The 26,881-nt window shown below is 41.6% G+C and overlaps 1 protein-coding gene across 1 annotated transcript in view; it reads left to right on the top strand.

Annotated features, from left to right (window-relative positions):
* The window catches only part of LOC106585079 (5-hydroxytryptamine receptor 7), a 35,063-nt gene extending 12,870 nt beyond the window's left edge, over positions 1-22,193 (top strand). Inside the window, exon 2 of the mRNA XM_014170866.2 lies at positions 20,779-22,193. Coding sequence (XP_014026341.1) covers positions 20,779-21,517 — 739 coding nt within the window. The 3' untranslated portion in view covers positions 21,518-22,193. The remainder of the gene's footprint in view (positions 1-20,778) is intronic.
* Positions 22,194-26,881: the final 4,688 nt, after the last annotated feature.

Genomic DNA, 26,881 nt, shown 5'->3' with positions numbered 1-26,881 from the left:
CAGAAAGGATTAAGGATGAAATATTAAAGCATAAGACCTCTCACTAAAGGTTTCAGTCATGAACTGATACACATAACACTAGATTCAAAACTTTGTTTTTCCATTTAAATTATTATACAAAATTCTTGCAACCAATAGAATGATATATATATAGGGGATACAACTATTCCAGCACTGCAGATTTTTCTTCGAAGAGACAGAATCATTAGACAATTTGTTTCGGTATTGTATGTAGTTTGTTTTTGGTCGCAGGTTCAGGAATGGCTGAAGAATTGCAACATTTTCTTGGAGCTAAATCTGCAAATAGCACTGCTGGGTGCTAGTTAAAGTCAATTGATCAATAATATAATAATACTCTTAGCAAAAATTATTCTCTTTAAATTTATTATTTGTAGAATCTTTAAGAAAAGAAAGGTTCAGAACTTTTGTGAAACATAACAGCACAGTTGAAAAATATATGGAAAATAGAACTGTGTCCGTTAAATGTACAGTGCATTCGGAAACTATTCCGACCATTTGACTTTTTCCACATTTTGTTACATTACAGCCTTATTCTAAAATTGATTAAATCGTTTTTTACCCCTCATCACACAATACCCCATAATGACAAAGCAAAAACAGATATTTTTTTAATTTTAGCATATTTATAGATTTAAAAAAAAGAATCACATTTATATAAGTATTCAGACCCTTTACTCAGTACTTTGTTGAAGCACCTTTGGCAGCGATTACAGCCTCCAGTCTTCTTGGGTATGATGCTACAAGCTTGGCACACCTGTATTTGGGGAGTTTCTCCCATTCTTCTCTGCAGATCCTCTTAAACTGTCAGGTTGGATGGGGAGCGTCGCTGCACAGCTATTTTCAGGTCTCTCCAGAGATGTTCGATGGGGTTCAAGTCCGGGCTCTGGCTGGGCCACTCAAGGACATTCAGAGACTTGTCCCAAAGCCACTCCTGCTTTGTATTGGCTGTGTGCTTAGGTTTGTTGTCCTGTTGGAAAGTATACGTTCACCCCCATTCTGAGATCCTGAGTGCTCTGGAGCAGGTTTTCATCAAGGATCTCTGTACTTTGCTTCGTTCATCTTTCCCTCGATCCTGATTAGTCTCCCAGTCCCTGCCGCTGAAAAACATCCCACAGCATGATGCTCCCACCACCATGCTTCACCGTAGGGATGGTGCCAGGTTTCCTCCAGACGTGACGCTTAGCATTCAGGCCAAAGAGATCAATCTTGGTATCATCAGACCAGCCAGAGAATTTTGTTTCTCATGGTTTGAGAGTCCTTTAGGTGCCTTTTGGTAAACTCCAAGCGGGCTGTCATGTGCCTTTTACTGAGGAGTAGCTTCTGATTGGTGCAGAGCTGCAGAGATGGTTGTCCTTCTGGAAGGTTCTCTCATCTCCACAGAGGAAATCTGGAGCTCTATCAAAGTGACCATCAGGTTCTTGGTCACCTTCCTGACCAAGGCCCTTCTCCCCCGATTGCTCGGTTTGGCCGGGCGGCCAGCTCTAGGTAGAGTCTTGGTGGTTCCAAGATTCTTCCATTTAAGAATGATGGAAGCCACTGTGTTCTTGGGGACCTTCAATGCTGCAGAAATGTTTTGGTACCCTTCCCCAGATCTGTGCCTCGACACAATCCTGTCTCAGAGCTCTATGGACAATTCCTTCGACCTCATGGCTTGGTTTTTGCTTTGACATGCATTGTCAACTGTGGGATCTTATATAGACAGGTGTGTGCATTTCCAAATCATGTCCAATCAATTTAATTGAACACAGGTGGACTCCAATCAAGTTGTAAAAACATCTCAAGGATGATCAATGGAAATAGGATGCACCTGAGCTCAATTTACAGTCTCATAGCAAAGGGTCTAAATACTTATGTAAATAAGGTATTTCTGTTTTTTTTTATTTTTAGAAATTTGCAAAAATGTCTAAACATGTTTTCATTGTGTTATTATAGGGTATTGTGTGTAGATTGAGGAACATTTTTCATTTAATCAATTTTAGAATATGGCTGTAACGTAACAAAATGTGGAAAATGTCAAGGGTTCTGAATACTTTCCGAATGCACTGTATATAGTATGTATAAGCTCAATGTAGAAGCCTAAGTGTTGTTGTCCATTAGTTTACTCAAATTAAGGGAGGGATGGTAGGGTTAGGGGAAAATAATAATAATAAAATATAATATATTTCAAAAAATATAACTTGTCAGAATGTCCAGATAACTAGCCCATGTCAGCTAACAGTTTTTAGCTAGGTTTTTTAGCCCATAGATTTTGTAGTAATGTTCAAATATCACATGAATACACATTAGACATGTCAAAATGTATAGAATTACAAGAAAACAGCTTTATACCTATTTTCTCTCCGCCATGAAGAGAGGGTTGAACAGTTTGTGTCATGAACAGTGCTTGTGGCCATTGAATGTGGGGGGGCTTTGATGTTCCCAAATGCTGGAAGCGGGGCCTGAGTGAAACGTTTTGGGAACCCCTGATATAGGCCATATGGTCCCAACTGACTTGACTGTCTTATGTCGTCGCCTATCAATGGTCCCTGAGATCTCCTTACTGTAGGTCTCAGCAGAGGAATGTAGCTACCACATGATTGTGGATCAAAGAGAGAGTGTCAGCATGTTCCAGGGGATCTGTTTAAGCAAGGCAAGGTGCAGAATTGCTAATCTTGATTACATCAAGTTAATTTATTTGGCATGCAAGGTGGGGATTTGTAGATCAGTGATTCTTCACAGTCCAACTGCATGAATCACAATGTAGTGATTAGTGAATCTCAAACACGTATACAAGCACAGTGGTTTTTGGTCTCTGTTGGAACTGAGGCTGCATCCCAAATAATATATGTCCCCTGGTCAAAAGTGCACTATAAATGGAATATGATGCTATTTGGGACGCCGCCTTAGAGGTCCTCTGGATTAGCATGATCCTGTCAGCAGCTCAGACAGGGATAAAGGATGCATAGAAAAACATGGACCACTCTGCTGGAACTAATCTCTGCGCTTCTCTGACATTTCCCCAGCCATCATGTTGGTTGGTCCCTAGCTTCACACACACGCACACTTCACGCTGGAGAGGCAGGCCCCAATTCACAATGATTGAAGATGGCTTTTCTTTGGTATAGATTTTCTGTATGGGTGGTTTCTGCATAATATTTTGTCACTCTTATACAGGAGAAATTAGGGTTAAGTGCATTGCTCAAGGGCACATCAGCAGATTTTTCAATTTGTCAGCTGGGGGATTTGAACCAGCAACCTTGGATTACTGGCCCAATGTGCTTAACCGCTAGGCTACCTGCCACAATCATACAGGCCAATTAGTTGTAGCTCAACTATCATTCCTGGATGAGGATCTTCTCAATTGGCTTCTACTGGGCTGAGCCAAACTATATTCCTGCCACGTTCTTACCACGTACTTTAAGTGGCCACTGGACAAATCTTACTCTGAAAAGTGTGAATAGTAAAAAATAAATACAAATAAATATGATCATAAATATGATATTCTCCAACCTTAGCATTGTTATTGCATATTAAAAACTCATGATTCATCATCGTAGATGGAAATAGTCTTACCTTCTCCAGTTTGAAAGCACTAGACCTGCCCTTGTCCAGTTCTTAAAAAGGTGCTTTCTCTTGTGGCCAGTTCTAGTTCTCCCTCTAAGAGTAATATATATTCTTTATTTTTAAAGCCAGATATGAATAATTCATTGGCAACAGAGGGGAGAGGGAGGATATTCCCTGTCTAGAGTCACCCAGCCGTTGACAATATCTAGATAGTGCTTGGGGAATGGAAGAGTTTGTTATTGCAAAGAGACAGATCCTCTTTAAAAATGCAAATAAGAAATAACACTGTCTTGCACTCAGTACATTTTTATGTACTGAGTGCATCAGCATTTGTGGGTTCGCAAAACACCAGTCTCAACCTCAACAGTGAAGAGGCGACTCCAGGATGCTGGCCTTCTAGGCAGAGTTCCTCTGTCCAGTGTCTGTGTTCCTTTGCCCATCATAATCTTTTCTTTTTATTGGCCTGTCTGAGATTTGGCTTTTTCTTTGCAACTCTGCCTAGAAGGCCAGCATCCCGGAGTCGCCTCTTCACTGTTGGCGTTGAGACTGGTGTTCTGTGGGTACTATTTAATGAAGCTGCCAGTTGAGGACTTGTGAGGCGTCTGTTTCTCAAACTAATTTTTGTATTTAATCCTTCACAATCTTCCTGACGTCTGACGCTTCACACTTGTTATTAACCAGCATTTGGTTTCCAAACAGAGGCAAAAATGTCAAAGCCTTTCGTCTCGAGTGAGCCCCGCCTTAGTAGACTACGTCTTGGATACTCACACCAGACTGGTGGAGGTGGGAAGCCCATCAATTCAGAATTGAACATCGACACACACATTCCACAATCACAGAATAAAAGTCCTCCAACTGCTTTTCAGTCTTTTTTCGTATCAGACATCCTACACATCGATGTCATTATTAGCAAAGAAAGGTTTAGGTAGGATTAGGCCTACACTATGGAGCTGCTTGCTTTCCAAGACAAGAACATTATTTACACAAATCACTTGTTGGCTAAATAGCCTACAGGAAGAAATAACAATGAATATTGTAATAATGCAATTATGTAGTCTATATAACAGATTCATTCCCGAAGTTGTCAATGAACTATGTTGTTTATTTATCAGCTGAACGTCAACTGTTGGGTGGCAGGCATGAGCAACTCCTCACACAGCTGATTGTTGTGCAGAATGAAATGTGTTCTAATGTTCTATGTAAGCATTTCACGGTAAGGTCTACTACACCTGTTGTATTCGGCACATGTGACAAATACAATTTGATTTGATAATAAGCCCAGTCGCTGCACAACATTTCTAAATGCAATCTATGGAAAAGACAGCAGTTTTGAGGATGATTATTGAAAAGAGCGGCATCCCAACTTTCCAGTGCTGTATGGTTTATTTCTCAGACACTCTTTAGTGTCTGGCATGGCAATAAAAAAACGAACCACCAGGCACGTTGGCCATTCCAATGCATAAATTGAAGGCATATATGCCAATGCAATTTTTTTTAGGACATTAAACAAGCAACAAGATCATATTTAGAATCTGTGATCTAAGTAATGATTAGCCCATTGTGGTAAACAATGCAGAGGAGCAACCCCATGCTTCAGCCATGTAGTCACAATGCTGCATCAGGCTACAGGTGATAATGCTTATTGCTAAACTAGCTCACCTGCCTGATAATATGGATCATGTATAGGCATGGCAGCGGGAAGATGTTTTGGGTCCTGTCAGGGGTGCTGAGGAATATTTTTCTCTGCTAATAGAGGAGTAATACATACAAAAAATAGATGAGTTCACCAATTAAAAATGATGTTTTTATATATTACAATTTATCAGGGGTGCTGCAGCACCCTCTGCACCCTTTCTTCCCGTGGCTATGTGTATAGGCCCTAAAGATATTGCTTTTCATCAATATGTTATTGGGCTCATTTCTGGAGAGGAACATTACATTTGAAACTGTTTCATATGTGAAGGCTGTATGTTCTCATTGAGTTGGGGATGGTTTAATTTTAGTTTTCCAAACAATCAGTGTAAATATCAGATTTTATGGTTGACCATAATATAAAGGTACTTGCCCAGACGGCAAATGAAACATGAAATCACCCACGATAGAAATTCTGGGTGCATAACTTGCTTTCCTGTGATCTTGGCCCAGGCCAGTCATTTTCTCATTTGGGCCAGTAGTTTTCACTTGGTACTGGGCTGGTGTGACACTGGCAAATTTATATGAATGTCAAGTCCTGATGTGATTCCCCTCCATTGTGACAGATTGTTTTGGCCCTTACATTCTGCCCAATTTACCCAGAACCAGATGGGTGCTTTGACAGAGTTCACACCGGGGGCAGTAAGCACCTGTGTAAAGCCCATAGCCTGACTTGACAATCCTGTGTGGAATGTACTGTATATAGTCCCCCTTTTGCTGCCTTTAATTATTGCATGTGAGCCAGTGCCAATTCTGTAGAACCGTTGATCATACCAGTACAGTATACAGTATAGTCCCCCATCTACCTTTGATCGTTGTTTGTGTACCAGTGAATACGTTCAACCCAGGGGAGGTCTGGATGTATGGGTGTCTGTGTAGTTATTTGGTGCAGAATGAATATCCACCCACCACAGCACAGCAGCACCCGGCCAACACCACAGATGAGTTGACCTGGATGACGGTTGCGCAAGTAATACAGAGTGACACCAAGGAGGATACACACTCAGTGGCATCCTCCCTCCCTCCTTCCTCCACCTCTCCACAGACGCAGTGCCCTGCCTGCTCTGAAATATGTAGGAGAGGAGAAACATGGCTGAGGAGAGAGGATCTTCTCTAAAGCTACAGTAGTACGGTCAGATCTAAGTTAATGTGTACTTGGAGAGGCATGCTACTTCTCATGTAATCCTTTAATATGTTTTTTTCATCAGTGCTTTTTCATCAAGTACATCGGTGTATAGCAGTGACATATTCAGTCCTCTCTATACACCTTTCCCAGTGGGAAGTTGTGCATAGCAGGCTGCAAACAGTGTTTTCTAAACAATGGGAAGTTGGAGTTCGTCCGACGTACTGGAATTTGTCAAAACGTGAATTAATAATTCAGTTTGCTCGGTGCATTATTCATGGTAACATTCATTCACAATAATAGTCGTGCCTCAGAACTGCCCTCCCCCTTGTTGGGCATTTGACAAAAATAGAAAAGACAAAAAATCGGTCAATGGTGTCTATACAATGTGACAGTCTATAATGTCATCATTGGGAATAAAGTACTGTCTGTTTAAATCCCATAGCCATGAATTACCAAAACACATTGTTATAGAGCTACAATACCAATCCATCATAACGATCTGTGAGAGAGAAGAGTTCTCTTGGGACTTGGTCAATACGATAGCAGAAAGGAGAATAATGCAGCCCAGGTGCCTAGACTACATCGTTTGTCCTCCTACTTAATACATCTTCCTACTTAATACATTCCCTCCTCTACAATATTGACTCTGTGAGGTCAGAAGTTGCCTCGGTCGTTTACTTGGGTCTCAGTTATCATAGAACACCAATAAGCTGTCTGGCCAGCTGACTCATAGGGAATTGAATACATTTGCCTCACGTCATCTCCCTTACAGTTAATATCACCTCTGCTCACTGGCCTCAATATAAGACAGTCTTTGTTTTGTTTTTAAAAACTTTGATGGTTTCGACCTTTAGCTCCAGTCTAAACACTCTTTGTTGAAGTGGGGTGAATGCATTGGAATAAGTGTACTAGATATTTTTCCACACATACAGAGTATATACTGTATACCTTATATTGATTTTAGTACAGGCACAGACTGGTTCATTGGACCGATATGGATTTTCACCAGACCCACCTCTTGGTCCTATTTTGTCTTGTTTTTCTTTGCTACAGTAGCTACTCTGTCAGACAAAAACTAATCAGAGAGAACTTGAAACCTTTCCAGGTAAGCTTCATATGTAGAGAGAGTAGGCACAGTGAAGGAACAGGGACATGGAAAACTTCCCAGAAGAAACTTCCTCAGGCAAGGTGTTAATGTAACGATTACAGTGAGGGATCATTGGGCTGATAGTGTGAATAATGTGCACATTTTGCACGGTGGGGACAGACAGGATGGATAAGCGATAAGCCTCCAGGAGATCGAGACCTGCTTCTTTGCTGTGCATATAACCTGGCAGTGACATCCACATATAATCTGAGTGAGCGGGCAGGGGGGAAAAGATCAACTGGGTCTTATGGCGAAGGGACTTTGGCATAAATCATGTTGCGTGTTTGGCTGTGGTGCATTATTCATCTGGGATGAACAAAAGCAAAACATTTTACACAGAGCAGGATCATGGGTATCCCATTGATGGAACAGATTATATACAGTAGATAGTGTTCTGGGTATTTGTATATACAATCGAGTCTGAAATTATTGACAGCCTTAATAAAGATAAGCAAAAATTACTATATAAAACAAATAATTCAAATACTGAGATATATTGTATGCAACATTTTTTTTTGGGGGGGGGCGAATTCTATTATTTTATTGGAATACAATTGCTCAAAGAAAGTGATTTTGTAAAAAAATGTATACGTATTTTTCTCAAAAGGTATGGGGCACTGAGCCTTTTTCTACAATATTTTATGAGTTGGGGAACACATTGGGAGGGATCTTAGACCATTCCTCCATACAGAATCCCCCTCCATACAGGGGGGTTCTACTAAGCTATATGGAATTGTTTTAAGAAGGTCATACCATGGATCATTTAGCTATTTGATTTGCACCCCTTGAAGTATTAAAAAAATATATTTAAAGAATATATTTGATAAAAAATTTGCCCTACGCTACAGACGATTTTGTGAGAAGATCAATTTTCGAGATGCCTCATGGTGTTACAAACACCGCTCTAGCTCTTTCACCTTTCACCACAAATGCGGAAGTGCGACAAAGGCAGACGAGGTTTAAGACACATCCAATGCAAAAAACGTATATCTCTATCTTAAACTGACGGTTTTTATGGAGATTTTTTTATTATCCTAATTACATTTCCGCGGGGGCGTGGACATCGACCTCAGGGGGTTAAGGTCATAGGCATCATGAACTTTATCCAGTACCAGGACACGTTTGTTTGTGTGTGTGTGTGTGTGTGTGTGTGTGTGTGTGTGTGTGTGTGTGTGTGTGTGTGTGTGTGTGTGTGTGTGTGTGTGTGTGTGTGTGTGTGTGTGTGTGTGTGTGTGTGTGTTTCTGTGATTTGGCGTTGGTATAGTGCTCTCCAGCCAAGGGTACTAGAGAGACACAGATACAGTGCCTTCGGAAAGTATTCAGACCCCTTGACTTTTTCCACATTTTGTTAGGTTACAGCCTTATTCTAAAATTGATTTTTTTTAAAGTATAATGGTTTGAGCGTTGGGCCAGTAACCTAAAGGTTTCTGGATCACATTTCTGAGCTGACAAGGTAAAAATCTGTCGTTCTGCCTCCGAGCAAGACAGTTAACCCACTGCTCCCCGGGTGCCGAAGACGTGGATGTCGATTAAGGCAGCACCCCGCACCTCTCTGATTCAGAGGGGTTGGGTTAAATGCGGAAGACACATTTCAGTTGAAGGCATTCAGTTGTACAACTGACTAGGTATCCCCCTTTCCCCTTTCTCAAGCTCTGTCAGGTTGAAGGGGAGCGTTGCTGTACAGCTATTTTCAGATCTCTCCAGAGATGGTATATCGGGTTCAAGTCCGGGCTCTTGCTGGGCCACTCAAGGACATTCAGAGACTTGTCCCGAAGCCACTCCTGCGTTGTCTTGGCTTTGTGCTTCGGGTCATTGTCCTGTTAGAAGGTGAAACGTCGCCCCCAGTCTGAGGTCCCGAGCGCTCTGGAGCAGGTTTTCATTAAGGATCTCTCTGTACTTTGCTCCTCAATCCTGTCTATTCTCCCAGTCCCTGCTGCAAAAAACATCCCCACAGCATGATGCTGCCACCGCCATGCTTCACCGTAGCGATGGTGCCAGGTTCCCTCCAGGCATGGCGCTTGGCATTCAGAGTTCAATCTTGCTATCATCAGACCAGAGAATTTTGTTTCTCATGGTCTGAGAGTTTAGGTGCCTTTTGGCAAACTCCAAGCGGGCTGTCATGTGCCTTTTACTGAGGAGTGGCTTCCGTCTGGCCACTCTACCATAAAGGCCTGATTGGTGGTGTGCTGCAGAGATTGTTGTCCTTCTGGAAGGTTCTCCTATCTCCACAGAGGAACTCTAGAGCTCTGTCAGAGTGACCATCGGGTTCATGGTCACCTCCCTGACCAAGGCCCTTCTCCCCCGATTGTTCAGTTTGGCCAGATTCCAAACTTCTTCCATTTAAGAATGATGGAGGCCACTGTGTTCTTGGGGACCTTCAATGCTGGTGAAATGTTTTGGTACCCTTCCCCAGATCTGTGCCTCGACACAATCCTGTCTCGGAGCTCTACGGACAATTGCTTTGACCTCATGGCTTGGTGTTTGCTCTGGCATGCAATGTCAACTGTGAGACCTTATATAGACAGGTGTGTGCCTTTCCAAATCATGTCCAATCAATTGAATATACCACAGGTGGACTCCAATGAAGTTGTAGAAACATCTCAAGGATGATCAATGGTAACAGGATGCACCTGAGCTCAATTTCAAGTCTCATAGCAATGGGTCTGAATACGTATGTAAATAAGGTATTTCTGTTTTTAAAATTTGCAAAAATGTCTAAAAACCAGTTTTTGCTTTGTCATTATGGGGTATTGTGTGTAGATTGCTGAGATTTTTTAATTTATTTAATCAATTTTAGAATATGGCTGTAATGTGACAAAATGTGGAAAAAGTCAAGGGGTCTGAATACTGTCCGCATGCACTGTTTAAGTACATCCCTGTGGACATGTAGATTTATCATGTTGGTTAACAGTCTTCCACACAAATTATGATTGGCAGTGAATATTCGGTGTGTGTGTGTGGACATGTATCTACTCTACACATTACACTTCCACATATTCGGTGAGAGTATTCACTCTCAATTCCAAAACTCATCATTTAGAATTATGATGTTGCTGCAAAATGACCACATTTTCCTGCTTCCCTAATCACCACCACTGACTCAGGGAGAGGACATAAAGTACCATTATGATGTTGTAAATTTCCTGTGAATCACAGATGCAACCAGTTTTTCTTTTAGCTTTTAAAATGAGTAAAGGCAAGGGCAGCAAAGGTAATCTTCTCTCAATTAACAAATAGGCTACTTATTTCATGCTGGAATAGACTGTCAGTACTTTGACACCCACTTAGTAGTTTACAATAGGCCATAACAGAGTGGAAACATTTCTAGAAATAAAAACCCTTTCACTTAATGTAGAATAACCTAGCTATGTTTTTTAGGAATCCTCAAACAATCCATCAATGCTACTTTATATTTACATATGTAGTATGAAAGCAGATCTGTTATATGTTATCCATAGATGCCTGCCACAATCTATGTTTACTATTGTGAGAGTACACTTTGTGTTTGCTCACCTGAAAAGGTACACTTCAGGCGTTTATCTACGAGGATAATATAAAGCATAGAGATAACAATTCCTGGCAATATTAAAACTTGTCCCAACTTGTAAAGATAATGAAAAAGATAGAGGGTATGAGCATAAGCTACCCCAAATGTGTTTGAAGAGATAAACAATATTGTTTTTCACTGTAAAATATCCCTGGTAATGGGTAATATTGAGATATAGTTAAACAATATATATATATATATATATATATATATATATATATATTTATTTATTTTTTGCACTAATCTTTCAGTAATATTTGGTGTTTGCAGCAACAAAGGTAAAACTACACACAGTACCGGCAGATGGACTTTCTGTGACATATTTTTCTGTGACGCAAGTGGATTATTCTGAGTAAAACAAAGACTTACCAATGTCTACCTCTGCCAGTAAAAGTTTGTTTCCTTGTAGGAACATGAATGTCACCATGAAAAACACGGAAACATTGTTGGTCTACATTGATAAAACCATATGTCTTAGTCACTTATCACTCTCTGTTTGCTGAACTTAGGGCAGTAGACATATTGATATATACTCCAGGGAAGGCTTTCACATACTGTAACATAACCAAAGTCTCTTATCTTTCCAACTATAGCCTAGCTATCTAGCTCGAGACATTTCCAATAAATGTCAAAAGTACAGAGAGGGAGACATGTACAGAGTCTGAGCAGATATTTAGAATGCTGTGTGAAGGAGGGGGAAAAGCATAACTTTACACTGTAAGATGACTTTTCTGCTGTTCTATAAAACATGTTATCACTTGTGCTGATGGCACGATCAGGCTGTTTTGAAAAACTGATGCCTCCGTCTTACAGTTCTTTGAAGGAAATCTAAATTCTCTCTCTCTCTCTCTCTCTCTCTCTCTCTCTCTCTCTCTCTCTCTCTCTCTCACTGTATTTTTATGATGTTGACCTGCAAAGTGCTGTTAGGGTCTTAGTAAAAGTGTTTATGGTCCCCCTTAGAGGTTGCAATGCAGATCCCATTCCATTAAGAGGTTCCATTTGACACAGCTAAAGTTGAAGTCGGAAGTTTACATACACCTTAACCAAATACATTTAAACTAAGTTTTTCACAATTCCCGACATTTAATCCTAGTAAAAATTCCCTATTTTAGGTCAGCTAGGATCACCACTTTATTTTAAGAATGTGAAATGTCAGAATAATAATAGAGAGAATTATTTATTTCAGCTTTTATTTCTTTCATCACATTCCCAGTGGGTCAGAAGTTTACATACACTCAAATAGTATTTGGTAGCATTGCCTTTAAATTGTTTAACTTGGGTCAAACATTTTGGGTTGCCTTCCACAAGCTTCCCACAATAAGTTGGGTGAATTTTGGCCCATTCCTCCTGACAGAGCTGGTGTAACTGAATCAGGTTTGTAGGCCTCCTTGCTCGCACACACTTTTTCAGTTCTGCCCACAAATTTTCTATGGGATTGAGGTCAGTGCTTTGTGATGGCCACTCCAATACCTTGACTTTGTTGTCCTTAAGCCATTATGCCACAACTTTGGAAGTATGCTTGGGTTCATTGTCCATTTGGAAGACCCATTTGCGACCAAGCTTCAACTTCCTGACTGATGTCTTGAGATGTTGCTTCAATATATCCACATAATTTTCCTACCTCATGATGCCATTTATTTTGTGAAGTGCACCAGTCCCTCCTGCAGAAAAGCACCTCCACAACATGATGCTGCCACCCCCGTGCTTCACGGTTGGGATGGTGTTCTTCGGCTTGCAAGCATCCCCCTTTTTCCTCCAAACATAACGATGGTCACTATGGCCAAACTGTTCTATTTTTGTTTCATCAGACCAGAGGACATTTCTCCAAAAAGTACAATCTTTGTCCCCATGTGCAGTTGCAAACCGTAGTCTGGCTTTTTTAGGACAGTTTTGGAGCATTGGCTTCTTCCTTGTTGAGCGGGCTTTCAGGTTATGTCGATATAGGACTCGTTTTACTGTGGATATAGATACTTTTGTGCCTGTTTCCTCCAGCATCTTCAAAAGGTCCTTTGCTGTTGTTCTGGGATTGATTTGCACTTTTCGCACCAAAGTACGTTCAACTCTAGGAGACAGAACGCGTCTCCTTCCTATGACGGCAGCGTGGTCCCATGGTGTTTATACTTGCGTACTGTTGTTTGTACAGATGAACGTGGTACCTTTAGGCGTTTGGAAATTGCTCCCAAGGATGAACCAGATTTGTAGAGGTCTACAATTTTTGGCTGATTTCTTTTGATTTTCCCATGATGTCAAGCAAAGAGGAACTGAGTTGGAAGGTAGCCCTTGAAATTCATCCACAGGTACACCTCCAATTGACTCAAATGATGTCAATTAGCCTATCAGAAGCTTCTAAAGCCATGACATCATTTTCTGGAATTTTCCAAGCTGTTTGAAGGCAACAGTCAACTTAGTGTATGTAAACCTCTGACCCACTGGAATTGTGATACAGTGAATTAATCTGTCTGTAAACAATTGTTGGAGAAATTACTTGTGTCATGCACAAAGTAGATGTCCTAACCAACTTGCCAAAACTATAGTTTGAAATTTGTGGAGTGGTTGAAAAACGAGTTTTAATGACTCCAACCTAAGTGTATGTAAACTTCCGACTTGAACTGTATATACAGTATATACACATTCTTAAAATAAAGTGGTGATCCTAACTGCCCTAAGACAGGGATTTTTTACTAGGATTAAACGTCAGGAATTGTGAAAAACTGAGTTTAAATGTATTTGGCTAAGGTTTATGTAAATTTCCGACTTCAACTGTAGCGTATTGCGTAGTTAACAGTACGATGTAGATTACACAGAATAAAGGGTAAAGCAAGCATGGACCACCATGATTGGATTGAACCGATGGACTAGTTAAAGCATACATATTCAGCTTCCATCGATAGATGTGTCGTTGTATGATAATGAGAAAAGAGTTGACATATTCATGAATATTTGAGTGACCGTTTTTTTAGGACCCTCACTAAATGAGTTCGGTTCTATAATAGTTTTTTTTAGGTATAATTACCCGCAATATCCAGAGGAAACGATAGAGCTTATTATCTAATCACAAACTTATACACACACACTATAATTAAATTTGACATACACACCTGCTCTCATATATAAAGTGACAGACCAGCTGTGCACTGTATTAGTGCGCCCATTAGCCATTTATCGTTTTGACAGTAATAGCCAGCTATTATCTTTATCTGTGGGAAACTCTATAAACTCCAGTGGTGCAGGTGGTTTCTGAGGCCTGTAATGATCCACTGGGCCATAAAACATCAACGTTTTATTGACCAATACACAGTACCAGCCACTGAACAGGCTGGTTGGTGTGAGGAAGTAAGCAAGAGAGACATAACAGAAGAGAGAAAATCTAACATTTCAGAATATTATGTGCTCAAGAGGTTTCAGGGGCAAGGGTTACTGCTCAAACATCCTCCACTTGTAAAGTGGAAAGAGTCGATGAGGCACAGGTCAGACAAATATTAGGTCTACAGATGATATTATGCTTAAGGCGGGATTCTCCCATGTTTCAGCACCTGCAAGGTAAAAGTAAAAAAATGTCAACACACATGGTCATAAAAATAGTTAAGAGTGAGTTGTACCACAGCTCTACACTGGTTACCATTATGAGCTCCATTGTTAAACAGGCTGTCATCAATGCAGTGCTCTCCCTAGAATAAATGTGGACCTAGTCACTGTTTAGAAATCAGGGTTGTCAAGGGTGGGGCCAGACAGAGCACAGTACGGATGTTCATATACATTTTCCATTACGGAGTTTTTCAAGGAATCCAATAGTGTCACAGGGTAGGGAACATTGGTATGGAAGCCAAAGCACATGTGTAGTATTTATTCATTTAAAAATACTTAATCTGTGCTTGATTGAACATTGCCTATTGGAACCAATGGAATCGTCACAGAAGGGTCCCAACACCACCCATCTGGCTCTTGATCATTCTCTCAATCTGCAGTCTCAATCAAATTCTCAAAGTATTTGAAAAAATAAATAGATAAAACCATCCAGGGGTGACTCAGCCAGTGTGTAAGAGACAAGGCCAGTTTATATGGGCACTTACTGCTCCTAACTGACCTCTCCGCTCACTAATTTTAACCTTGACCTGGCCAGCGATGGGCTAGACAGCCAGGGTCAGTCAAGTGTCCATACACATACTTAGAGGGGCAGGGGTTAATGGGAGAAAGCCCAATTAAAAAGGCCTTTCTTTTTTTTGCTAACTTAAGATAGGAGTTATTAGGTCACTGATGTCATTATGCAGGCACATTTGTGAGAGTTGTTAGAAGTCAACCTCTTTCTCTTGAGATCTGCAACAAGGTAGTGTTGTCAATGAGATGTAGGAGGACTTGTACAGTAACGGCAGCATACTTTAATACAGAGCTATTCAGTATGAAGATGTGCTGAAGTTGCTGTTTTTCTGTGCATTCAAGTTTTTCCATGGCACTAACATGTTCTGTATATTTAGCAAACAAACCATGAAGCAAGCAGCAAATGTACTGAACGTTGAAGGAAAAACAGCAACATGACAGTTCCTGCGTTCTGAGAAAAATTGACTTCTTTTCAGATTAGCATCAGCCCTGGCTGCACATGTGTGTTTCATTCAAATCCACTGCTCTCTCATCTGTACAAATATAGGACGTGGTTATTGCAGATGCACATGACGTTTGATATTTTTACTAAAGCAGACCGCCATTTGAAAAACTCAATCCAATTATTTTGTTGACACTGAAATCCTCCCTTTAAGATAATCCCGATTTATTCGAAAGTTACAGAATTCTGCTCTTATTCTTAGAAAGACACTCTATGTAGGCCTAAAAGCTATCCACCCGACTATATTCCTTTTTTAGTGTGCTTGCTTTTTTAAGAGGGAAGCCATTCCAAATGAGCCACTCCAGCCCAGTTAAATATTTCACCATGTTTCCTATCTCAGACATAAAAGGCTTGAGTGGTGCTCCTGGCTCCTGGAGGTGAGTGACAGCCACTACAACCATGATGTGCATCCAGGCCCTTCCATTCTGCATGTGTGTAGAAAATAGTTCCACTTTACTGTGCTTCACTAGCCTAGCAGAAGTAATGGAACTCTCCATTAGCTCATCCACTCTGTTTGTCTAGGGCATTGTAATCCCCTAGGGCTCAGGAACACAACAACTGTGGATAGGCCCTAATCCATCTGCAAAAAAAAGCAACAAAAAAAGAGGAGCTCAACTTCATTTGATAAGCGCTGTCCCTCTTCTGTCTCTATCTGGCTCAGTGATAAGTGCTGACATTCTATCAGGGGGTGCATCCTGAATCGCACCCTATTACCTATAAAGTGCACTATTTGTAATCAGGGCCCATAGGGCTATGTTCAAAAGTAGTGCACTGTAAAGGGAATATGTTGCAACCAGTGTGATTCACCTGTTTCCACTTTGTGTATTCTTGGGACGTGATAATAACTAATAGACATCTGTGGTGACACATTCATGATCACCTTGATGTTGGACTGGACTGTTTCCCTCATGTGTTTTTTGTGGTGACACTGGAAATGCTTGTTGGGATAGCAAATCTCGATTCACAAAAAAACATTCAGATCATGTAAAAGCAGGTAGCCAAGTGGTTAGAGCGTTGGGCCAGTAACTGAAAGATTGCTGGATCGAATCCCTGAGCTGAGAAGATAAAAATCTGTAGTTCTGCCCCTGAGCAAGGCAGTTAACCCACTGTTCCCCGGGTGCCGAAGACATGGATGTCGATTATGGCAGACCCCCGCACCTCTCTGATTCAGAGGGGTTGGGTTAAATGTGGAAGACACATTTCAGTTGAAGGCATTCGGTTGTACAACTGACTAGGTATCTTTCCTTTCCCTAAAACAGAAAGCTTGAGATTGTGTTACACGTGGGATATGAACCCGGATCACCCACGGCAACAACCAACATCTTAGACTGTTAGATCGAGAGGATATTCCCTCTTGGGCTGAAGGCAGACACAGGTGTTGAAGTTCGCAGGCGGAGCTACCTCATCACGTGACCATGACTGACTCATGTCTGCTACATATGTTTCATGAGTCACTATATCAAGGAGTTTCACTGACAAAAGTATAAAATACTTGCATTCCAGCATATGTAAATCAGTCTAATTCTATAGGGGCAAAGATGGCGATATTAGTGTCCAAATTACAAGTGGTTCCTAAAACGTCCATTATCATGGAAAGGCCAAGCAGTATGAGGGAGGCACTGATACAGAATCACTCATGTGTTCTACTTTTCCCACAGATTTTCGTCTCGTTTAATAAAACATTTATGGCGCAGAGAGAGGCATTACCGTGGCAGCCATCATGTTTTTTTGTGTGAATTTCCTCAGAGGATAACCTAGTACAGTTTAAGTCTGAAGTTTACATACACCTTAGCCAAACACATTTAAACTCAGTTTTTCACAATACCTGACATTTAATCCTAGTAAAAATTCCCTGTCTTAGGTCAGCTAGGATCACCACTTTATTTTAAGAATGTGAAATGTCAGAATAATAGTAGAGAGAATGATGTATTTCAGCTTTTATTTCTTTCATCACATTCCCAGTGGGTCAGAAGTTTACATACACTCAATTAGTATTTAGTAGCATTGCCTTTAAATTGTTTAACTTGGGTCAAACATTTTGGGCAGCCTCCCACTAGCTTCCCACAATAAGTTGGGTGAATTTTGGTCCATTCCTCCTGACAGAGCTGGTGTAACTGAGTCAGGTTTGTTGGCCTCCTTGCTCGCACATGCTTTTTGAGTTCTGCCCACAAATTTTCTACAGGATTGAGGTCAGGGCTTTGTGATGGCCACTCCAATACCTTGACTTTGTGGTCCTTAAGCCATTTTGCCACAACTTTGGAAGTATGCTTGGGGTCATTGTCCATTTGGAAGACCCATTTGCGACCAAGCTTTACTTCCTGGCCGATGTCTTGAGATGTTGCTTCAATATATCCACATAACTTTCCTCCCTCATAATACCATCTATTTTGTGAAGTGCACCAGTCCCTCCTGCAGCAAAGCACCCCCACAACATGATGCTGGCACCCCCGTGCTTCACAGTTGGGATAGTGTTCTTCGGCTTGCAAGCCTCTCCCATTTTCCTCCAAACATAACGATGGTCATTATGGCCAAAGAGTTCTGTTTTTGTTTCATCAGCCCAGAGGACATTTCTATAAAAAGTATGATCTTTGTTCCCATGTGCAGTTGCAAACCGTAGTCTGGCCTTTTTTATGGCGGTTTTGGAGAACTGGCTTCTTCCTTGCTGAGCGGCCTTTCAGGTTATATCGATATAGGACTTGTTTTACTGTGGATATAGATACTTTTGTACCTGTTTCCTCCAGCATCTTCACAAGGTCCTTTGCTGTTGTTCTGGGATTGATTTGCACTTTTCGCACCAAAGTACATCTCTAGGAGACAGAACGCATCTCCTTCCTGAGCGGTATGACGGCTGCATGGTCTCATGGTCTTTATACTTGCATACTATTGTTTGTACAGATGAACGTGGTACCTTCAGGTGTTTGGAAATTGCTCCCAAGGATGAACCAGACTTGTGGAGGTCGACAACTTTTTTTTCTGAGGTCTTGGCTGATTTCTTTTGATTTTCCCATGATGTCAAGCAAAGAGGCACGGCGTTTGAAGGTAGGCCTTGAAATACATCCACAGATACACCTCCAATTGACTCAAATGATGTCAATTAGCCTATCAGAAGCGTCTAAAGCTATCATTTTCTGGAATTTTCCAAGCTGTTTGAAGGCACAGTCAACTTAGTGTATGTAAACTTCTGACCCACTGGAATTGTGATACAGGGAATTATAAGTGAAATCTGTCTGTAAACAATTGTTGGAAAACTTACTTGTGTCATGCACAAAGCAGATGTCCTAACCGACTTGCCAAAACTATAGTTTTGTTAACAAGAAATTTGTGGAGTGGTTGAAAAACAAGTTTTAATGACTCCAACCTAAGAGAATGTAAACTTCCTACTTCAACTGTATATCTATCCTGTTATACTGTGGCCTACGTCATGTATCCATTTAACATGGCCTACCCCCGGATATATTAAAAACCCATTCAGTCTTACCACAGCTGTGTACATGCACTGGGACTGACTTAGAGAGGGAGAGAGTTTAATACCAATGTTTTTTAGTCAGAGTTGAGGTGGGGGAGTGAGTGGAGTGGTGGAGTGGTGGTGGCATGACTGTTTTGTGTAACCAAGTTATGACACACACAACCATATTGGGTGTTGCTGTCTCTTTCCTTCTTTTTTGGAAGACTTCTAGGAAACATTCTCAGTCAATGTCAATCACTGCTGTCTATTGAGAGTAGATAACCGGTCTGTAACCTAACGCTCAGATATTGCACCCCTCCGGTTTGTGCGAAGGATAATTGTTCACGAAACATCACATTTTAGAAGTTATGGTCTTAAAAATAATGATTTGCCAAAGCCAGTGGTGGAAAAAGTACCCAATTGTCATGCCTGAGTAAAAGTAAAGATACCTTAATGGAAAAAGACTCAAGTAAAAGTGAAAGTCACCCAGTAAAATCCTACTTAAGTAAAAGTAAAAAAGTATTTGTTTTTTAATATACTTAAGTATCAAAAGTAAATGTAATTGCTAAAATATACCTAAGTATCAAAAGTGAAAGTATAAATAATTTCAAATTCCTTATATTAAGCAAACCAGACGTTGTGATCTTCTTGTTTTTAACATTTACAGATAGCCAGGGGCACACTTCAACACTCAGACATAATTTACAAACAAAGCATGTGTGTTTAATGAGTCTGCCAGATTAGATGCAGTAGGGATGACCAGGGATTTTATCTTTAAGTGCATGAAATCAGACACTTTTCCTGTCCTGCTAAGCATTCAAAACGTAACGAGTACTTTTTGGTGTCAGGGAAAATGTATGGAGTAAAGAGTACATTATTTCTTCAGGAATGTAGTGAAGTAAAAGTAAAAGTCATCAAAGACATAGGAAAGTAAAGTACAGATACCCTAAAAAACTACTTAAGTAGTACTTTAAAGTATTTTTATTTAAGTACTTTACTCCACTGGCCGAAGCCTTTTACAACCGTGATCCGATGGGATTTGTTTTAAGCCATTCCCCGATAATGCACAGCCTGTCGTGCGTTAACTTATTGCTTATGTATAGTACAGTACACTATACTATACATTTGAATTCCCTAAAGTCAGTACAGTGTTGTCAGTACATTGTACCCCAGGAGCTGCTCTTATGACCGGAACAGTTGTTCTGTAGATTCCTTCAAGCCTCTTTACAGAAGGGTAAGGAGTCAATGGCTCTTAAAAAGATGATGGAGCTTACACTTGACCATCACATTAAAGAGAGTGTTTTTTTCTTTGAAATTAATAAGAAACTCTTTGATGTACTGTACAAGGCTAAGACTACGAGCAGCCTTGATGTATTTAGGGCAGGAGGCTGCTCTTTTGTTGCTCAAGGTAATGATAAGCAAGCAGTGCTGTAGTGTTTTCTCAGAGGGGACAAAACTATGTAAAACAAGCAGAGGATAGAGGAGACTCAAACGATTGCAAAAACAGGCAGGAGATTCATTGTACTAATTTCAGAGTATACTACTCCTTATCCTGCTGCCCCAGTGTCTTTATGTTTTGCATTGTATGTAGCCTGCTTGCATTTCTAAATGGGATAATAAAGTTTATCTGGCTAAATTATTTGTGTTTCTTCTCTCTCAGGTATCTGGGGATCACCCGCCCCCTCACATACCCAGCCAGGCAGAATGGCCAGCTGATGGCCAAGATGATCCTGGGGGTGTGGCTGGTGTCCGCCTCCATCACCCTGCCACCCTTCTGCGGCTGGGCCAAGAATGTCCACGCGGGCGGTGTGTGCCTCATCAGCCAGGACTTTGGCTACACCATCTACTCCACGGCTGTGGCTTTCTACATCCCCATGCTCGTTATGCTCTTCATGTACTACAAGATTTTCAGGGCCGCCCGCAAGAGCGGTCTCAAGCACCGCTTCACCGACTTCACCCGGCGCGAGCGGCTGGAGACGGTGGCAAGCGAGGCACTGAGGATGCAGGGCCTGAAGCCGCAGGGCGTGGCCGAGGAGTGTGCGGTGCTGTCCCGTCTGCTGACCCGCGAGCGCCGCAACATCTCCATCTTCAAGAGGGAGCAGAAGGCGGCCACCACGCTGGGGGTGATCGTGGGCGTGTTCTCCATCTGCTGGCTGCCCTTCTTCATCCTGTCCACGGCCAGGCCCTTCATCTGCGGAGTGGAGTGCAGCTGTGTGCCCATCTGGCTGGAGAGGTTCCTCCTCTGGCTGGGCTACGCCAACTCCCTCATGAACCCCTTCATCTACGCCTTCTTTAACCGGGACCTGCGCTCCACCTACAAGGATCTGCTGCGATGCCGCTACCGCAACATCAACCGACGCCTGTCCGCCGTAGGTGTGCACGAGGCCCTTAAGGTGTAGAAGGAAGAGGACAATGACAAGGAGGAGGATAGTTTGGGTCCCCAGAAGCATCAAAGGAATTTCTAATCCTGTCCTCATTGTAAAGACTACTGGCTGCTACTCTTTGTGATTGTATAATAGAGGCTCAGAGGGATGACCTGTGACCTGTGGCTGTAGATAAAGACAGAGACAGACTGTTAATACCTATCTAACCCGCTGTAGAGGCACAGAGACAAGGCCATCACTTAGGTCTTATGACTGTCTGACTCACTCAGTCATTCTATTTTGGGACACAAAACCATAGACCGTATTTGACAGCCTATTCAAGTTGACACTGGCTTTGTGCATATGCTACAATTCAGTCCTGACTTCATATTCATGTCAGGAAGATGATGCATTGACTTGGGAAATCACATGCGGACCCTGGCGATAATTCTAGGTCATTAAACGCATGGGCTGCAAATGGATTTCTGCACAATGATATTTGCTAAATTAATGCTTGCGCAAGGGGTGCCATTAGCTATTGACTTAAACCAGTGAAGGTCGCGGAATCTGTATCTATGTAACTGTTTCCAGTTCAACTTGTCCGTGGTCTAGTAGGTGATGATGGTGAACAATTGAAAGTGGTCTGTATAGGTACATGTGAATCTATTATTGTTTGGAGGCAGGCAAGTGTTTAATGTTCACCAACAAAAATCCTGAAAAACAGAAAGCATCCATAGTCAGTTTATTTTCAGACATGGCTTTGAACACATCTATCTCTGCAAAGTCAACCCAATGGACACCCACAAAGACCCAGAGGAAACACACACAGTACATGGCCAAGATGATATATTCCTTTGGAAATATAAATTGAAATGTGAATGAAGGCTAACAAACAAAAGTTAATCTTGTAATGTTACCACAAAGCACTTGAGGGTGGTAGGGATAACAAGCCTGTGATTGGATGTGATTTAATGGGGAAGATGTTAGAGAGGTGGTACAACAAGTAGACCTAATGGTTTAGAGTTGGAGAATGTTCTGGAACTTGCTACATACATCTCTGAGAAATGCCCATTTACAAAATCCACACGAACCCTCACCATTTCATTTGGCATTCATTGTTCAGTCTGCTTGAAGCTCACATCTGTCTTACATGCTATGCATTATCCATGGAAGAGCAGAATGTAGTGCATAGTCAGTTTGACATAGCTCAGCAGCACAGTGGTTCATACTTTACTTTATTTGATTGTGTTATAACAAAAGCTTATCAATTTGTTCAACTATGACCCATTAAGGAAAGGGACTCATTGTGCTAATGAGGTTCTCCCAACAAGGAATGAGTCCACCCATCAAAGTCTTCATCGCTAATGCCTGAAGCAGCAGGTGTTGCTACTTCTGCTCTCCTTCATAGCAGGATATGGTCAACACTTTTATGAACTCTGCATCAACTTGGTTTATTCACAACAACTCTGTTTTGTTGTAATCTGTGTAAAAATGGTATAATTGAAGCAGTGTGTGCTTTTTCTCTACCTCGATTTTCGGAAAATACTTGTTAATTATTATTGCAAACAGATATATTCCTGGCTTGCACTATATTTTGTCATATGATTCCTTGTTATTTAAGTGTCTAGTGTCGACGACATTCATTGACATGCCCTTCTACAACTGCTTTGCCAACGTTATTCTCCAAAATGTACCTGGAGAAATTAGAGTATATTTCTTTCATCACTTTGTAAATAAAGCAGCACTTGGTTTAAAAATCAAAAACGGGTTTCTGCCAGAATGCACATATCCCCAGTCACTCAGACATGTATGTGGTCATAAACTATTTAATACCCATAGATTTAAAAGCTCTGCAAAGCTCTATATATATATAATAACCATCATATCGAAGTCAATTTGGAGTCAGGCGATGAGATGGTATGTGGTCCTCCCACTACGAATGCAGTTTATTAGGCTACAGATTAAATCAATTATGGTGAACTTCTCAGGGTGTTGAAAGTGCATGGTGATGAGCTTGAGGCTGCTTTCCAATAAATATAGAGGGTCTTATTCTGGTGACATGATGAGCGATGCTTAACTGCTGTTTGTTATGCAGAGCAGCACAGGGGAACCCAAGAGCAGACTCAGATGAGGAAACAGAGATGAATGAACCAAGGTATTTATTGTAACACAGGGAGATATGGAGTGCAGATCCGGGGAAGCTTGGATGAGTTGTAGGAAACCAGATGTGGAGGCTGAGGTTGGAGTGTGCTGGGTTGGAACAGGGTAAACAGGTCCGGAGGAGAATCCAAGGGAGTGGTGGTGTGGTGAGTCCAGAATAGGGTAGCAGGGTGGTGAGATGTGGAACAGGAGCCAGAGTCAGCGTGGCAAAACTGCAGTGAGAGGATAAACAGCATCAAGCAGGGAAACAGGTACATCAGGGTAACAGGATCTTGAATAATAATAATGGCTAGAAGCATAAACTGACTTAGCAGAGATTACAATCTGGCAGAGTGGAAGTGGCACAACTGAGTATTTGTAGAGGTCTTGATATTGGAACGAGTTGCAGCTGGTAGGGATCTGCTCTGACTCCAGCACACCTGTCTCCAAACACACAATCACACACAAACAGAAAGGGAGGGGGAAAGAGAGAGAGTGTACTGGGAGAATGGCTGCAGGTCAAGCAGACACCGGATGACCACGAGGGGGTGCGGCAGGAGCAGATGTGACTACGTTCTTTATGCGGATTCTAGAATATTCGCATGAAAATCTGTCGCTGATTGGACGGAAACCTACTTACTGTCACATAAAACATCTCATCAAAGAGTGAAACCTAAATAGTGCAAAATACAGTGCCTTCGGAAAATATTCAGACCCCTTGACTTTTTCCACATTTTGTTACGTTACAGCCTTATTCTAAAATGGACTAAATAACAACAATTCCTCAGCAATCTATACACAATACCCCATAATGACAATGCGAAAACAGATTTTTAGATATGTTTGCACTTAAAAACAAATTGATTTACATAAATATTTAGACCCTTTGCTATGGGACTAGAATTTGAGCTCAGGTGCATCCTGTTTCCATTGATCATCCTTGAGATGTTTCTACAACTTGATTGGAGTCCACCTGTGGTAAATTCAATTGATTGGACAGGATTTGGAAAAGCACACACCTGTCTATAGTTGACAGTGCATGTCAGAGCAAAAACCAAGCCATGAGGTCGAAGGAATTTTCCAAAGAGCTCCGAGACAGGATTGCGTCGAGGCACAGATCTGAGGAAGGGTACCAAAAAATGTCTGCAGCGTTGAAGGTCCCAAAGAACACTGTGGCCTCCATCATTCTTAGATGGAAGAAGTTTGGAACCACCAATACTCTTCCTAAAGCTGGCGGCCCGGCCAAACTGAGCAATCGGCGGAGAAGGGCCTTGGTCAGGGAGGTGACCACTCCTCAGTAAAAGGCACACCACAGTTAAAGGCACATGACTGCCCACCTGGAGTTTGCGAAAAGGCATCTAAAGACTCTCAGACCATGAGAAACAATATTCTCTGGTTTGATGAAACCAAGATTGGACTCTTTGGCCTGAATACCAAGTGTCAATTCTGGAGAAAACCTGGCACCATCCCTACGGTGAAGCATGGTGGTGGCAGCATCATGCTGTGGGGATGTTTTTCAGCAGCAGAGACTGGGAGACTAGTCAGGATCTAGGCAAAGATGAACGGAGCAAAGTACAGAGAGATCCTTGATGAAAACCTGCTCCAGAGAGCTCAGGACCTCAGTCTGTGGCAAAAGTTCACCTACCAGCAGGACAACGGCACTAAGCAGTGGCTTCGGGACTGGACTTGAACCCGATCAAACATCTCTTGAGAGACCTGAAAATAGCTGTGCAGCAACGCTCCCCATCCAACCTGACAGAGCTTGAGAGGATCTGCAGAGAAGAATGGGAGAAACACCCCAAATCCAGGTGTGCCTAGCTTGTAGCGTCATACCCAAGAAGACTCGATGCTGTAATCGCTGCCGAAGGCGCTTCAACAAAGTACTGAGTAAAAGGTCTGAATACTTACGTAAATGTGATATTTCAGAGTTTTATTTTTAATAAATGTGCAAACATTTATAAACCTGTTTTGCTTTGTCATTATGGGGTATTGTGTGTAGATTGATGAGGGAAAAAAACAATATAATCAATTTTAGAATAAGGCTGTAACATTACAAAATGTGGAAAAAGTCAAGGGGTCTGAATACTTTCCGAATACACTGTATATATCAACAAAGCTGGCGAGATTGATAGACCTTTCATAGACCTTAAGGCATGGTATAGGCCTTGTTCTGAAATATTCATAGATTTTCAGATGAACTAAAAAAAATTATAAAAAAGGTTCCCTGAAACTTGAGCAACTCTGGAGGAGTGAATGAGGACAGTGACCCAAAAACTCCCCTTAATTCCCATCCTGCTCCCAGCAAAATATTTTATTCAAAACTAGTGTGGCAGCTGTCATATAGAGTCATTTAGGTAGTAGGTACTGGAACAAATTTGTGGAACAAATGGAACAAGGACATTGCTTCACACAGTAGCTATAAAGTACATGACTGAGAGGAGAGAAAATAGCATGCACAACAAACTAAAGAAAAAGCGAGAGAGAGAGAAAATAGGCTTTTTTCCTGTAGCATGCTGACATTCTGGCAGTCAGACACACAAGACCGACCGCAAGCCCCATCCTGTCTAACCGACAGCGTCTGATCTCCTTACAGCCATGGCAACAGGGGTTACACTCTGAGGTATGAGCAGAGCAAACCTTAACAGGAAGCCCCCCGCCCTGCATATCAGCACACAGTTTTGCTAGCGAGCTTCCTGTCCCTGTCGCTGTCCCTGTGCTGGCTTCAATGTCTGTCACCAAAGATGGGGTAAAATGTTCACATGTGATGTCTGTTCATCAAAGGGAAACAGAGAGAAGCAGATGACTCCTTCACATATGCTGCCCAAAGGCTCCCACTGCCAACTACAGAATGACAGCCTGTGAGGGGGTGAAGGGTGAAACACACACACACACACACACACACACACACACACACACACACGGATATTTTTAATCCCACCTGGTAATTAAGGCGAATGCTTTGATTAAACAAAGGAAAAATATCTAAAGTTGTAAAACAATTGATTAGCGACGAGGTTGAAAGAGCACTACAACAAGATATGCATGTCCTAAAGCAGTAGTAACTATTTTTGATGTGTGCAGCACATGCACATGCAAATGTATGTTGGTATTACCAGTACCAGTAAAAAGCATGAGCTGGCGCACACCCAGAGAAGATTATTTAGTGTAGAGGTGATGACTAACGGCGAATAAACTGTAAGCTATAAAAATAAAGGGAGTCACACACTATAGATATAAACTCCCAGTAATTTATTGGGTAAA

This window comes from Salmo salar, chromosome ssa24 (assembly GCF_905237065.1).
Source record: "Salmo salar chromosome ssa24, Ssal_v3.1, whole genome shotgun sequence".
NCBI lineage: Eukaryota > Metazoa > Chordata > Actinopteri > Salmoniformes > Salmonidae > Salmo > Salmo salar.
The sequence above is the reverse complement of the archived record's forward strand: the minus strand, read 5'-3'. Positions and strand labels throughout refer to the sequence as shown.